This window comes from Myotis lucifugus, unplaced genomic scaffold (genome assembly GCF_000147115.1).
Source record: "Myotis lucifugus unplaced genomic scaffold, Myoluc2.0 scaffold_37, whole genome shotgun sequence".
Lineage (NCBI taxonomy): Eukaryota > Metazoa > Chordata > Mammalia > Chiroptera > Vespertilionidae > Myotis > Myotis lucifugus.
This window is the reverse complement of record NW_005871085.1, coordinates 7,178,029-7,194,191: the sequence shown is the minus strand read 5'-3', so window position 1 is coordinate 7,194,191 and position 16,163 is coordinate 7,178,029. Positions and strand designations below refer to the sequence as shown.

The window sequence follows — 16,163 nt, the reverse complement described above, 5'->3', positions numbered from 1 at the left end:
GGGGCTTCTCCGGGGGGCAAAGTTTCCCCCGGCCTTTAACCTGGGAGCCCGGCCGGAAAGGGAAGAAACCCTGCGGCCCCTTGGGGTAAAAGGGGCCGGGGGACTTTTCAAGGGAACAAAATAAAAATTCCCCCGTCCTCAATGGAAGGCCACTTTTTTAGTGGGGGGAATTTGGGCCGTTAAACCTTAAGGGAAATGGACCGAAACAGTGTGTTAGAATAATAGTAAGGGGCAGGGGGAAAAAAACTGAGCGGCTGCCGGGAAATGGGGGGGGCAATTTAAAATGGGAGTGTGTGTGTGTGTGTGTGGGGGGGGGGGGGAGAATCACTGAGAAGATGGCGTTTGCACTGAGCCCTGAGAAAGGTAAGGGAGATCTAGGCCAGGCGGAGGGAACAGTGAATGCCAAGGACCTAGGACAGGGGTGGGCAACCCCTGGCACACGTGCCAAACATGGCACGCCAGTAACTTTTGCTGGCACGCGAAACCCTCTCTTATAATCTTCCATTTACAATTTTTTTCTTAATATCGACTTTTTTATTTTTCAGATAAATTCAGTGTAGGTGCATCTTAGATAAATAAATAATTTTACATAACAAGTTATCTTAAAGACCATAGACATGGATTGACGAGAGAGGGGAAGAGCAATTTCAACAGTGTCGAAAACGAACTATTGAGGACTTGGAATGCCATTCCAGAAAATTTTTTCTGTTTAAAAAAACTTTGCAACAGCGTTACTCTCCATGTTTTCATTCACATACGCTTGTGAATCTTTGTTCTCAGTGATGGATTTTGTTAAGTCTCGTAATAGGAGTAGCCTGACGGATGAAAGTAGTAGCTCGTGCATATCTCTGAAGGTCACGAAATATAAACCTGATATAAAATCTCTGTCATCAGTGATGCAGCAGCAAAAGTCCCACTGATAATATCAAACGGAGTCATAAAGTTTTCTGTCGGACTATCAGTGTACATGTATACATTAAAAAATAAATGTATTTTTCATCATCATATACTGTGTTTTTGTCGCTCGAATGAATTTTATTATTTCTTCAAGGTTCTTCACATACGTACACCTTAAGAGATATCAAGTAGGCATAACATGTTCTCAAAAAATTAGGGTTGGCACGCAGAAGAATTTTGAGTCAGAGGTTTTGCTGGTTTTGGCACGCACTCACAAAAAGGTTGCCCACCCCTGACCTAGGACATGAATGTGCCCTGTGTGTGCTGGGAACACAGTGTGGGGTGGGGTGAATGTTGGTGTCCAGAAGGGGCCACTCTGAGAATTCAGTGCCTTTGGGTGGTTTTCTTCCTCCTCCTTTATTTATTGGTTGACTGACTTTAGAGAGAGGAAGAGAGAGAAACATTGATTGGCTGCCTTCTGCATGTACCCCCCCCCCACAATGGAACCCACCACCTTTTGGTGTATAAAGGTCCACGCTCCAACCAACTGAGCCACACTGGCCAGGGCTACCTACTTTATTTTTATAGAGGAAAAAAATGGCGCTGGCCCAACTTTGCAGCCTAGTTCCAGAACATGTTATAACTCTTTTTTGTTTGTTTTTCCCATTGATTTTTTTTTAGAGAGAGTGGAAGGGGGTGGGGGACATATAGACAGATACATCCTTTGGTTGCCTCCCGAACCTGCAACCCAGGTATGTGCCCTTGATTGGAAATCAAGCCCACCACCCTTCAGTGTGCCCATGGACGCTCTAACCACTGAGCCACCGGCTAGGGCAATGTAGTTATGTTTTTATGCTAACCAACTACGCAGAGTTGCTCTGCATTATATAATGCTTAAGAAGAACACAGGGTTCTTTTTAAGAGAGCTGGTCCATGTCCTAAATGTAGAGAGAATTCATAGGAAAGTTACTTGAGGAGCAGGATAGTTGGGAAAGATTTCTGGTGTTGGTCAGAAGGAATTGGTCTTCCCTGATTACCTAGTCTGTTAACCATTCCCCCAACATGCACAACAAACTATCTTACAATCCTGTTTCATTTCAATCATAACATTTATTACTGTTTGAATACATCTTGTTCACCTATTTACTTATTTATTGTTTACTCCTCTAGAATGTAATTTTTAGGAGGGCAATTGACTGTATTCCCAGCATCTGGGACAGTGTATGTTTTGTGCATAGATGAGCATCCATGGTCAAATGTCGTTGAGTGAAAATGAATGAGAGAAGTTGGGGTGTTATTGGGGATGAAGAAGGGACAGGGGAGAGATGATAAGGAGAGGCTTGCTGGGACTAGAGCCTGCCTCGGAGAGAGAGTATATTTCCAACTCCTTTGGTAGCTGCTGTTTCTACTCTGTTGTCAGACTTCACATTCCCAGCCTGGCTGAGGAGGAAGGTACAGTCATCGAAGCACCCCTTTCTTGCTGCTACAAAGACTAGTTCATGGACCCGTTTGGTTTTCTGTGTTTGACCACTGAATTTCCTAAGTGCCAAAGCTAGCAGAGTTTCAGTTATGGAAGTCACTGCGTCTTTGGGCCAGCCTGGCTGGCAGGGCAGAAGGGCTGGTGAGAGGAGGAGCCAGTGCAGGGGCCAAGGTCTCCCCCGTCCTTACATTTGTCAGCCCCTGCCCAAGGGCAAACAATGCCTTTGTAGGAATGGCTGAACACCACCTGCATTCCTTGTCACACCTCAGGAGAACAGCAGCTGGTCCCAAATGAAAGACACATCTGGCCTGTCACACCTTGACCCTCCCCACTGCTAAGCAGTGTCCCCAGACATGAAGAAAAGCTCTTGTCCTCTTTCCACAGGTTGTTATCGGCTGGTAGACTATTTGGAAGGGATCCAGAAGAATTTTGATGAGGCTGCCAAGGTGTTGAAGTTCAACTGTGAAGAGAACAAACACAGTGATAGCTGCTACAAACTGGGGGCCTATTATGTGACCGGAAAAGGTAAGGAGGACCTGCTTTCCTTGGTCCTTGTCATTGATAGTGCTGACCTCATACTGAGCCCTCTTTGCAGAAGGGTCCTCACAGGCATTGGGGAAGCACGTTGCAGGAAGATTTGGAAATGAGTTCAGCAGAATGGTGAGGGGAAGAGTACAACCTTTTAAGTTAGGCAGACCTCAGGGAATGTTATTTGCAAGGAGTGAATGGGATCTTGAGCCAGTCACTTAACCTTTGTGCCTGTTGCATCACCTGTAAAATACTTCATAGGGATTTTGTGAGGATTACAAAGGATAAAGTAGGTAAGGCATCAGCACATGCCTGGCCCAGAGGAAGGGATCAGTAATGGTTAATTCCCTTCCATCTATCTTTTCTCCTCATGCCCTATTGCAGTCATCACTGGAGTAGCTTTTAAGTTATCTATTGCTAAATAGCAAATTATCCTAGCAAATTTACTTCACATAGTTTCTGTGGGGTCAGGAATTGGGGAGTAGCTTAGCTGTGTGCCTCAGGTCTCTCATGATTTTTTTTAGACATTAGCCAGGGAGTTAAGGGTTCAGTTATTTGAAGGCTTGACTGGAACTGGATTTTTCCCATTTTAAGATGACTTACTCATGTGGCTGTTGGTAAATACTTCCTTCTGTTCCTTGCCAGCTGTTATCAGGTGACCTCAGTTCCTTGTGACATGGCTCTCTCTATGTGTCCTCATGCCATGGCATCTGGCTTCCTCCAGAGTGAGTGATCCAAGAGAGAGAGCAAGAAGGAATCCTCAATGTCTTTTGATGAATCTTCAATGGCCTACCCTTAGATGTCACACATGTTTCATCCCCATCACATTCTATTTATTAGAAGTGAGTCAGTAAGTCTAGTCCATATTAAGGGGAGAGAACTTAAAAGTCCACCTCTCAAAACCAGAAATATCAAAGAATTTATGGAAATATTTAGAACCACCACAAATAGGGAATATGACCTTTGACAGGCAGCTATTTTTTTGCTCACCAGATCATGAGCTTCTTGAAGATGTTATGATTCATTCATCCCTTGTTCCCCGTGCCCAAGCCTGGTTGGAGAGTTGTTCAGTGAAAGTTTGATGAAGAAGATGTCTTTTTAATTCTCTGGAGCTGTGTAGATTATTTCTGCTTTCATATGAGACATTGGTTCTGTGGTAGTCCCTATTTTGATGAAAGTTTATCATCATCAAGAGTATCAGTTTCCCTTCTGATGCAGGGGGGCATTTCTTTAACTTAGTAATTTTCTTAATATCCTAACCTACGGAAATAACTAAAAATGCAAATAAAGGTAATGTGCAAAGATATTCACCCCAGCATTATTCATCTGGCAAACTTATCATTAATTTATAGTGTATAAGCAGTATATAACTGCATTATATTAATTATTTTTTAAATTGTCTACCAACAATAGCAGCTTAGTTAAATAATATAACTTCCATTGGATGGAATGTTATTTAGCACATTAAAAAATGTTTCTGTCCTGGCTGGTTTTTGGTTCAGTGGATAGAGCGTTGGCCTATGGACTAAAAGGTCCTGGGTTTGATTCCAGTTGGAGGCACATGCCCGGGTTGCGGGCTTGATCCCCAGTGCGGGGCGTGCAGGAGGCAGCTGATCGGTGATTCTCTCTCATCATTGATGTTTCTATCTCTCTCCTTCTCCCTTCCTCTCTGAAAAGAAAAAAAGTTTCTAAAAAATTTTTGTTGATATGGGGAAAACTTATAATATTCAGTAAAAAAAGCAGAGTACAAAATTATATATGGTATAAATTCAGCTATATAATATAGAGTGCAAAACCAAAAATGTTCCTAGCTGTTGTCTCTGGATTTGATTTGTGTCCTGGTAAAGTTTTGGATTCTTTTTGTCTTTATACCATATTTTACTATATTTTCCACAAAGATTTTGAGTTCCTTATTGAATTAAGGAGAGACAGACTTATTATACAGACTTATGTGATTAATGTGCACTGAGCCTTTTTTGTTGTTGTTGTTGTTCTAGTGCTCCTTTGTTGAGCATACTTTTAGTATTTGCTATCAACAGTGAAACAAGAATTAAACATGACCAGTGTGTATGGGGTCAGGGAGTATATTTATACTAATACCTGTTATACCTAGGAGAGCTTGAGAAGCATCTTCAGAGAGAGACATATAAAGTACCCTGGGGTTTAATGCTGGGAGAGGATCATCATTAAGGGTGCTGTCATAGAGGAGAAGGCATTGAAACTGGTGTTTCAAGGACAGTAGATTTTGTTTGGTGGAGGTGGAATAGAGTTATGTCCCAGGCAGAAAGAAGGTGAGCAGGTGTGAAAAAAAACAGTGGTAGATGCCCTGGTCAGTGTGGCTCATTTGGTTGGGCATCATCCCATGCACCAAAAGGTTGCTGATTTGATTCCTCGTCAGGTGCATGCCTGGGTTGTGGGCTGGGTCCCCAGTAGGGGGATGTGCAGGAGGCAGCTGATAATCGATGTTTCTCTTCTCTCTCCCTCTCCCTTCTTCTCTCTCTCTCTCAAAATCAATAACAGTATTTTTAAAAATAATTTAAAAATAGTAAAACAAGTAAATTTCTTTAAAAAAAAACAAAAAAAAAAGAGTAGGCCGGCTGGCGTGGCTCAGTAGTTGAGCATTGACCTATGAACCAGGAGGTCACAGTTCGATTCCCTGTCAGGGCACATGCCCAGGTTGTGGGCTTGATTCCCAGTGTGGGGTGTGTAGGAGGCAGCCAATCAATGATTCTCATTATTGATGTTTCTAGCTCTCTCTTCCTTTCCCTTCTTCTCTGAAATCAATAAAAATATATATATTTTAAAAAGAGTGGTAGAGAACAATAATTAATCATCTGTTAAACTAACATTCTTAAATAAATTTCTATAGGTGTTTAAACCAAAGTGGTCACAGAAGGTCCCATTAATAGATCTTTGCTACTCAAGCCCTTTTGGATTGCTGTTTATTAGACCTTGAGCCCTGCCAAGTCTAAAAGCCAATACTGTTGGCTCCACCTGCCTACTTCTGAGATAAAGGATTTTATAATCTTTGGTTTTGCCCTCTGTTCTGAAAACACACCCTATGTTCTTTCTTGACACAGACTGGTTAATAACTCTCCTTTTACCGAGGATAACTGGGGCAGGGGAAAGAGTGGGAAGCCAAAGAACCCATTTTTAGCTGACATTGTGACATCAGGCAAAGCGTTTTCCTTCCCTAGGCCACAAATTCCTCATTGAAGAAATTAAAATAATAAGGTCTGCTCATACCTTCTTTGTAGGTTTTTCCTGTGCATCATATGAGAACAGATATGACTGCTTTGTTAAACTGTAAAACATTCTATCAGTTTGAACAGGTCTGGTTGTATTGGTTGCTGCAGAAGTTACTTTGGATTGCACACTTAGAGTGACCCACAGAGTATTTGGGTCAGATGTTTTCATTTGTAAAGCAGTTTAAATGTCCTGAAGGGGAAACTAATTCTGATACACATCTCTTTTATGAAATATTCTGCAGCCAGTGAAACAGATATTAAGAAGGGTTTCTAATGGGGAGTGACGAGGGCTCATGATTATAACATGTAAAAATAATACCAAACTACATAGAAAATGTACTAGGAGGAAATACATAAAAATTTAAATAGTAATGGTCTCTAAAAATGCAAATAAAGGTTATGTGCAAGATACTCACCCCAGCATTATTCATCTGGCAAATTTATCATTAATTTATAGTTTATAAGCAGTACATATTTGCATTATGTATGCTTCCCCCTTCTCCCTGTCCTATTTAAAAGTCCTCAATGTCTCTTCTAAAAAATAAGATTACTGTAGAGGAGGAAATAAGTTAATGATGATAAAGCAAATAAACCTTTATCTCTAGTCAAGACCATTCTTGTGAGGTCCATACTGTCTGTAGCTATTTATTGAACAGTTCTACTTGGAGTTCTTATAGACATCTCAAACTTAACAAATCCATTGTGGAATTTTTGTTTTCTTCTCCTATTTATTATATCCTGTCGTCTTCTACTTTAGCAAGTGGTATATCTCAACCTAGTAGCTCATGCTAGTTTATCTTCAAAATATTCTCAAATCTGTCCTGTTTCTCCCTCTTCTGCTATCATTCCTATCCAACCACCCTCCTTTCCTGCTTGGATTATAGTTAGGAGATTAATGCAAGTCCCCAATCTTCTCTCCATAAGGCAATTAAAATGAACTTTGAAGAACTTTGTATATTTTAGCCATGGATTAGCTAAAATATTCAAAGCAGCTGTTTTCAGACATTGGACAACAGGCAATGAAGTATTGTGATTCCTGAGAAAAGGAAAACACATGAGGTGATCGCCACCCGTGATTGCTTTAGCTTTCTTTCTGAAAGTATTTTCCACACTATGCACAAAGCAGTGAAGCCAAATAGAGCATGATAATCGTGCTTAAGGAATGAGGCAGAGGTCAAAGTTTTTAGCTACTGAGGAAGTGGAATGCTCAGGACAGGATACCAGAGAGGAATAAGCTATACAGAGGAACTCTAGAAATCCACATAGGCGATCTCTTAAGTCTTTGGCCCAGTGTTAAGCTGCACAAGGTCTCTGAGAGACCTTGCAGTAAAAGGATATTGAGGAGCTATGCACTGAAGAGATTTCAGAGGTCTCACAGTGCTAGAAGTGGTTTGAGTTCCAGCCAGCCAGAGAAGAGGGACCTCAGTGAACACCACAGATATTCAACAGAGACTCCAGAAAGGCCATGTCCTAATGGTAAGACTACTCTAGATCTGCTCTAACAAACTTAAATACAAGCCTCAAAAGAATCAGGCTGATTCACCAGTAAATTAGCTAGCTACCTGCCAGAATGAAACTCAACAGTCTTTAAAGGAATTCAACAAAATCCAAGCTGTACAAAGTATCATCCACAATGTCCAGCATAAAATAAGAAATTACTAAATAAAAAAAGGCAATTAATAGAAATAGACCCAGGTATGACACAGATATTGGAATTTACAACTGAGAATTTAAAAGCAGGTATAATAACTATGTTTAAGATTTTTTTTAATATATTTTATTGATTTTTTACAGAGAGGAAGGGAGAGGGATAGAGAGTTAGAAACATCGATGAGAGAGAAACATCGATCAGCTGCCTCCTGCACATGTCCTGCTGGGGATGTGCCCGCAACCAAGGTACATGCCCTTGACCGGAATCGAACCTGGGACCTTTCAGTCCGCAGGCTGACGCTCTATCCACTGAGCCAAACCGGTGCTGGCTATGTTTAAGATTTTAAATAAAACGTAAACCTAATGACTGAACAGATAGGAAATCTCACTAGAAAAATTGAAATTATAAAAAGAACCAAATGAAATCCTGCAATAGAAAGTTATATCCTATATAATAAAAGGCTAATATGCAAATAGACCGAACAGCAGAACAACCGAACAACTGGTCACTATGACGTGTGCTGACCATCAGAGGGCGTGTGTGGAACATGGTGGGCTTGGCTGCGGCGGGATGGTGGAGCAGGTGAGCGGAGGCGCCAGACCAAGGCGGGACACCGGTTGCTGTCATTGGGGTGAGCTGTTAGTGGTTACTGAAAATTCTTTGCTCCCGGGCACCGCAGTCCCACCCGCCGCTCACACCCACTGCCAGAGCCACTGCTCACACCCACTGCCAGCCCCGGCCCCGCTCACACCTGTAGCCGGCACTGGAGCTGCCACTCGCACCCGCTGCCGGTGCCCAGCGCTAGTCTTGATCACTCGGCGCCATCAGCAGGTGCAGCTGGCGGCTGCTGGCCCTGTTTGCCTCTGAGGGCTTCTTCACCTCCTCCTGCTCCTGAGGAGCAATCGGGGCAGCAGCCACCACTTGCACCTGCTGACAGTGCCAGCCCCACTCACACCCACTGCTGGTGCACCGAGCCTCTAGTTTAAATATAAAGGTGAGAGGAATATATTCTCAAAAGTGAAAGAACTCAAGGGCATAGAATCTATCAGCTTTTATAGAAAAAGCTATCTGATAACCAATAAAGAGGTGAATCAAAAGAATTCAGGAATGGAGATGCTCTTATGGAAAGCATCAGTGATGAGTTGAATCCATTTAGAATGAGTATTGGGCTAATTAGGATTACTGAATAGGATGTAAATAATATAAACCTTTATGACAAAAACACTGTAACATTTACTGAGCACTTATTATCTGCCAGGCTCTTTGTAAGTACACATTCAAACTTCTTCCAACATGTGAAGTAAGTACTATTATCCTTGTTTTACAGATGAGAAAAACTAAGACTTGTAGAGGTTAAATAACATGCCTAAGGTCACATAGCTGACAACTAATGGAGTTGGGACTGGAGCCTAGGTTTTCTGGCTACAGAGCTCAGGCTTTATTAACCACTATGCTGTTCTCTTTCCCTAAATTGAAATAACCAACAAGAAGTAGAAAGTGAGGGAGGAGAGATGGGAGGAATATCCTCATGTTTTCTAGTTGTGAGTCAATAATCTCTAAAATTTAGTTAAAAATTAAAAACAATGAGTAACCTTTTAATATGTTTAATAATTTCTTTATAACTCTAGGGCAGGGGTGGGGAATGGTTTTTCTGCCAAGGGCCATTTGGATATTTATAACACTACTTGCTTAACATAAATCACTTAATATAAATCTATGTTGCCATGAAAAAAGCTCCTAGATTTATTGAATTTTGAGTCCTGCCTGCAGTTGTCTTGGCAGGGCCAGACCAAATGATTTCGTGGGCTTTATACACCCACCCTTGCTCTAGGAGCACATTTAGGAAAATTTTCTGGTGAAGAAATATTCATTTGAAATTCAGCAGTTTCTTCAGTTTCACTTCGGTTTTCTTCTGATAAATTCAAGTGAAATCGAAGTTAATTTTTTATTCACATATGTAGTCCAGTTTTTCAAAGTACTTCTATCAGCTATGTATTCAGCCATCAAGCTGAACACTTGCTACAAAGATGTCTAGAATGGTAATCTCCTAATGATAATGATGGTTATTTCTAGGTGGTGTATTTGGAAAGATTTCTTTAAAAAAATAATGTTAAGAGATAGAAATAATTATTTGTATATTTTTTAAATGTTTGTTGTTTGTTTTTAAATATGTTTTTATTGATTTCAGAGAGGAAAGGGGGAGAGAGAGAGAGATAAAGAGAGAAAGAGAGGAACATCAATGATGAGAATCATTGACCGGCTGCCTCCTGCCACGCGCCCCCACTGGGGATCTAGCCCGAAACCTAGGCATGTGCCTTTGACCGGAATCGAACCTGGGTCCCCTCAGTCCGCATGCTGATGCTCTATCCACTGAGCCAAACCAACCAGGGCTATTTATATATTTTTTAAATGGGTGATGGTGTTACTGGACAGGGACTTGCCTGAGATGGGTCTGCCTCAAGTCAGCCTCTAGTGCAGTGATGGCGAACCTTTTGAGCTCGGCGTGTCAGCATTTTGAAAAACCCTAACTTAACTCTGGTGCCGTGTCACATATACAAACAAAGACTTATATTTTTGATATTTATTTTATATATTTAAATGCCATTTAACAAAGAAAAATCAAAATGCCATTTAACAAAGAAAAATCAACCAAAAAAATGAGTCATAGGTTCACCATCACTGCTCTAGTGTGTGGGTTCTTGACTTCGTGTAGGAAAGATTTCACAATACAAGTCCAGGTAATTTTGAGAATATGTTTGTTAAAGCTGGGGACAGTGAAACAAGGAAGGGCTTAGCATAGAAGAAGCAACAGCCCTAGCCAGTTTGCCTCGGTGGATAGAGCTTTGGCCTGCGGACCAGAGGGTCCTGGGTTCAATTCTGGTCAAGGGCACGTATCTTGGTTGCAGGTTCCTCCCTGGCCCAGGACCTGGTTGGGGCTCATGCAGGAGGCAGCTAGTTTATGTGTTGTGTCTCTCATCAGTGTTTCTCTCTGTCTTCCCCTCTCTTCCACTCTCCCGAAAAATCAATGGAAAAATACCCTCTGGTGAGGATTAAAAAAAAAAAAGAAGCAACAGAAGAGCCTAGGTCAGGGGTAGGCAAACGTTTTGACTCGAGGGCCACAATGGGTTCTTAAACTGGACCGGAGGGCCGGAACAAAAGCATTGATGGAGTGTTTGTGTGAACTAATATAAATTCAAAGTAAACATCATTACATAAAAGGGTACGATCTTTTTTTTTGTTTTGTTTTATTCATTTCAAACGGGCCGGATCCAGCCCTCGGGCCGTAGTTTGCCCATGGCTGGCCTAGGTGGTGCTCTGCTTTGGCATTCTAGAAATGCTGTAGGAAAGAAGTGAGCCAAGGTGGGGCTGCTGTCAGCTCACAGGGAAGTCAGAGAAAAGGGGGCCTTGGAGACAGGATCAGGAGGTAAGCCCAGGACGAGCTGCCACTGCCCACTGCTCTCCTGGTTGAAACTTTTGCAGGGACCCTTAGAGTTTAGGAGGCAGTAAAAAGTTCATGCCTGAGAAGGTACATGGTGTGATCTATAGCGAGCCTGCACTGAGTCTTTGTCTTGAGGGTTTTTTTTTTAATCTTCTGTTGGTGAGAATCTTAGGGGATGGTTTCAGCAGAATATTCATCAGCTTTCCAGGTGCATTTTTAATATGCAGATACATCAAAATGAGTGTATAAGGGAGTTTAGGATTGTTCTTTGTTCTGCTTTACGGTTTTACTTTTCTCTTGGGTCTGTCTGGCTTTAGTGGGGTTTTTCTTTTTTGTTTCTCAGACTTCATCTGTTCTTGGGGTTAGCTGGCACAAATGACATTAATTGGGTCTCTGTTTTCTATTTTCCCTGCCCAGGGTGATTTAAGACAGTGGTCGCCAACCAGTGGTCCGTGGACCACTGGTGGTCTGTGAGGTCCGAAAGGTTGGCAACCACTGGTTTAAGGAAACCTTTGGAGCAGTGGTCGCCAACCTGTGGTCCGTGAGGTCCGAAAAGTTGGCGACTGCTGATTTAAGATATGTATTCTCTGGTTAGGGAGGAGAGTTATAAACCATTTGCTCTCAAGTGTCCTTGGTTAGGGGAGATAAGGTCTAGCAATTCACCACCTGGCTGTAAGTTGTTCAAATTTGACTTTGTTTCCCATTCCACTTGCCCAGGAATCTTCCTAGCTTCTTACTATCCTGCCTCAGTGCTACATGGAATTTCAAATTTCCATTAATAAAAAAAAAAAAAAAAAACTAAAGAAAAAGCCTTGTAATTACCTCTGCTTAAAATGACCCATTAGTAGTTTCCCATTTATTATTGCTCCTAGGATTCTAAGCCCAGGATCCCTAATACCACCCACCGTACCTGTAGGTTCTGCCCCCTGCCTGTCTCTTTAGCCTCCTTCCCTAGGACTTCTGGGTTCTAGCCACATGGGCTCTTTTTCTCTTTGTATCCTGTTCCTTTTGCCTGGAGCAAGTCATATTTTCTTTCCCTTTTCCCCCCATTATTTCACAGCTCAAATATCACTTCTTTGGGGAAGCTTTCTTTGATCTCACCGCCTAGTCCAGGTCAGAACCCTGATATATTCTCATAGCACCCTGTACTTTTTCTCTGTACACTTGTCACACTTATGTTCATGCATTTATTTTTGTAGTTGTTTAATGTTTGTCTCATTAGACCATAAGATCCCCAGACAGGGACAGAATCTGTTTGTTCCCCAGAACCTGGCATAGTCGTTGGCAAATAGCATACATTCAGTATATATTTAAATTAACAAACAGTTAATAAAGTGCTTATAAGATGCCATGTTCTCATTGTAACCCTATGACATAGCTATTGCTATCATTCCCTCTTTATCTTTACCTTTTTGGTCTGCCTTTTAAGGTCTCATTTAACTAAGGCTCCATGGCTGAAAAAGCTGGTAGGTCTGTGCCCTGGACCAGTCCACCTTCCTTTCGTGCTGCTTTAACTCGAGGAATGTGAATTTTATTCAGGAATTGTTCCCTAACTGGCCTGAGACATTCTGGCTCTGCCCTGGCTTGGACTTACTTTTTTCTTCTCTTTCCTAACTCCTAGGCGGACTGACCCAGGACCTGAAAGCTGCCTTCAGCTGCTTTCTGATGGCGTGTGAGAAGCCTGGAAAGAAGTCTGTGGAGGCATGTCACAATGTTGGTCTCCTGGCACATGATGGACAGGTCCATGATGACGGCCAGCCCGATCTGGGGAAGGCCAGAGACTATTACACAAGGGCCTGTGATGGCAGCTATGCCCCTAGCTGCTTCAACCTCAGTGCCATGTTCCTGCAGGGTGCTCCCGGCTTTCCCAAGGACATGGGCCTAGCCTACAAATACACCATGAAAGCCTGTGACCTGGGCCATGTCTGGGCCTGTGCCAATGCCAGCCGCATGTACAAGCTGGGGGATGGTGTCGATAAGGATGAAGCCAAGGCTGAAGCGCTAAAAAATCGGGCCATGAAACTGCATAAAGAACAGCAGAAAAATGTCCAGCCTTTAACGTTCGGGTAGTGTGGCCCACCCTCCTGTGCAACAGATACTGGCACCTCCGATTCCTGATGTAGCCCTTGGAGATCAGCCTGCTGGAGCAGGGAGACTTGGGACTCGGTATTAGTGGCCCTGGTTACATATACCCATTGCCCCAGAGTGTCACCTACTGGGATGTAGCCTGAAGTATTTATTTCTTTAACTGGTGTGTTCTGTAAAGAGACCCACATTTAATGGGGTTTTAGATCTCAAACTCTTATAGCTCTGAAAAACAGCAAACTAGAGAGCAATGGAGATTTTGGGGGGGTGGGAAGGAGAGACAAAGAGCAGGAGATAGGAAAAATTAGCAGCCACAGGGCCTGAAGGAATCCGACATCATCGTCGTCATTATTATTATTTTAGTTGGGAAGGCTTGAAAATCAGGAAGTATCTTGGTTTACGTAATAGAGGGCTTCAGGAGCTAAGAACAGTCACGACTCCACCCTCTGGCTTATGTAATTGGTGTGGGCTTTAGTTCTGCCTTTAGAGTCACGTTTTTGCAGTACATTCATGGAGATCTGGAAGATTAAAGGTCATTACTCGTATGTTTCAGGGTTGCTAAAGAGGATGAAACAAGCCCTCCTGCAGTGGAGACAATCACAGTTAGTGGACTAGAATCCCCAATCCACTTACGAGGTGCTGCTCATCACACTGAGGGAGCAGATTATTCCCCAGGCAACTTCAGGTAGGGATTTGTAAGCAAGGGTTTTGTAACATTCTGTCCCTCAGAACAGAGCCTTTTTAACTGTTCCTGTGAATAAACTATTTTGGTTAATATTTTTGTTATTGGTGTTCTCTTCACATCCTGGGTAGAGATTATGTTCTTCAGTGGTTGTGCCTTTTCTTTTAAGAACATTTGCTTTTTCTATTATCTTCCTAATTTGTCACTAGGGGGCGAGCTTGTCATTTTCCTGCTGATAACAGGACCCTTATTTCTGTCACCACCTACAGTTTTTGTGCTTCCAGTTTTGCAGCTGTCTTAGAAGGAAAGTTTGCTGTGTGGATGGGTTGTAAGCGTAGCCCACCCGTTTCTCCAGTTGAAAAAGGAGAGGGACTTTCCCAAGGGCAGACAAGATCTAAAAAGTGAGCTTATTTTCAAAATGTAAAGTAGCTTTTGTTGTGTTTCAAAAATATTTGTAGGCCAACAAGCATATGAAAAGATGTTCCATATGGATAGTCACCAGGAAAATGCAAATCAAAACCACAATGAGATCATTATCATTATCTTACCCCCTTCAGGATGGCTATTAATTATTAAGAAAAAAAAGACAACACGTGTTCCGTCTTGAAGGGTTTTTGCTGGTTTCTGTTCTGAAAGAGCTGCATTTAATACCAGTCTTTGCAGGTGACACTCATGATCTCCGCTACTCAGATTGATAAGCACTTGGCCTGGTTGCGAAGAATAATGCAGAAAGGATATCAAGTAGAATCTGTAGACGTCTCATGATTATTTCTGGTATTACGTTTCTCGTTCATAACCTGATGGCCACTTATGACAGATACTGGGAGTAGCAAGAAATCTCCACGATCCAACTAGAATTATTGAGGTATTTCATTAACAAGAATCAAATTGATGCCTCACAAAAGGAGAAACCTCAGGATGATCTTAAATTAAACCTGGACACCTTTGGGCCTTTTTAAAGCCTGTTGAGCATTTTTTTTTTTAAATGCCCTTGACTAGAATCGAACCCGGGACCCTTCAGTCCGTATAGAGATTGGAAGCCTGATAGATTGCCGGTAGGAATGTAAAATGGTGCAACCACTATTGAAAACAATATGGTGGTTCCTCAGAAAACTAAACATAGCCCTGCCCGGCTTGGCTCAGTGGATAGAGCATCTGCCTGTGGATTGAAGGGTCCTAGGTTCGATTCCGGCCAAGGGCACATGCCTGGATTGCAGGCTTGATCCCCAGTGGGGGGCGTGCAGGAGGCAGCCAATCAGTGATTCTCTCTCATCATTGATGTTTCTATCTCTCTCTCCTCTCTTCCTCTCTGAAATCAATAAAGAAATATATTTTTTTTAAAAAAGAAAAGAAAAGAAAACTAAACATAGACTTACCATATGGTCCAGCAATTCCCATTCTAGGTACATACTCAAAAAATTGACAGCAGGGTCTCCAAGATATTTATACACCAATGCTCATAGAGACAACCACAGTAGCCAAAATATACAATGGAATGTTATTCAACCTTAAAAGGAAGGAGATTCTGGTACATGTTATAACATGGATGAACCTTGAAGACATGCTAAGTGAAATAAGCTAATCACAAAAAGATAAATACTGTGTGCTCCACTTAGATGAGGTATCTAAATTCATAGAGACAATACAATGGTGGTTTCCATGGTGTGAGGGAGGGAGAAATGGGAAGTTGTTTAATGGGTGTAGCTTTTCAATTTTACAAGATGAGAAACTTCTGAAGATTATTTGCACAAAAATGAGTATTTTTAAAAATCTTTATTGTTAAAAGTATTGAATATGTTCCCTTCTTTCCCCCCCTTGATCTTTTCTAGCAAAAGTGAATATTCTTAACACTATTGAACTATACATTTAAAAGTGGTTAAGATTGTAAATTTTTTTTTTAAATATATTTTATTGATTTTTTACAGAGAGGAAGGGAGAGAGAGAAAGAGTTAGAAACATCGATGAGAGAGAAACATCGATCAGCTGCCTCCTGCACATCTACTGGGGATGTGCCCACAACCCAGGTACATGCCCTTGACCGGAATCGAACCTGGGACCCTTCAGTCCGCAGGCCGACGCTCTATCCACTGAGCCAAACCGGTGTTGGCGATATTGTGATTATATTGTAATATTAACCAAAATCCCTTGAAACT

General features: G+C 42.0%; 1 protein-coding gene across 1 annotated transcript; it reads left to right on the top strand.

Moving 5' to 3' along the window:
• The first annotated feature begins 2,715 nt into the window (after positions 1-2,715).
• On the top strand, positions 2,716-14,105 carry LOC102432074 (cytochrome c oxidase assembly factor 7). The gene is made up of 2 exons (XM_023752780.1): positions 2,716-2,902; positions 12,865-14,105. The coding sequence occupies exons 1-2, from the start codon at positions 2,731-2,733 to the stop codon at positions 13,311-13,313; spliced, it is 621 nt and encodes a 206-aa protein (XP_023608548.1). The 5' UTR covers positions 2,716-2,730; the 3' UTR covers positions 13,314-14,105.
• The last annotated feature ends 2,058 nt before the right edge of the window (positions 14,106-16,163 follow it).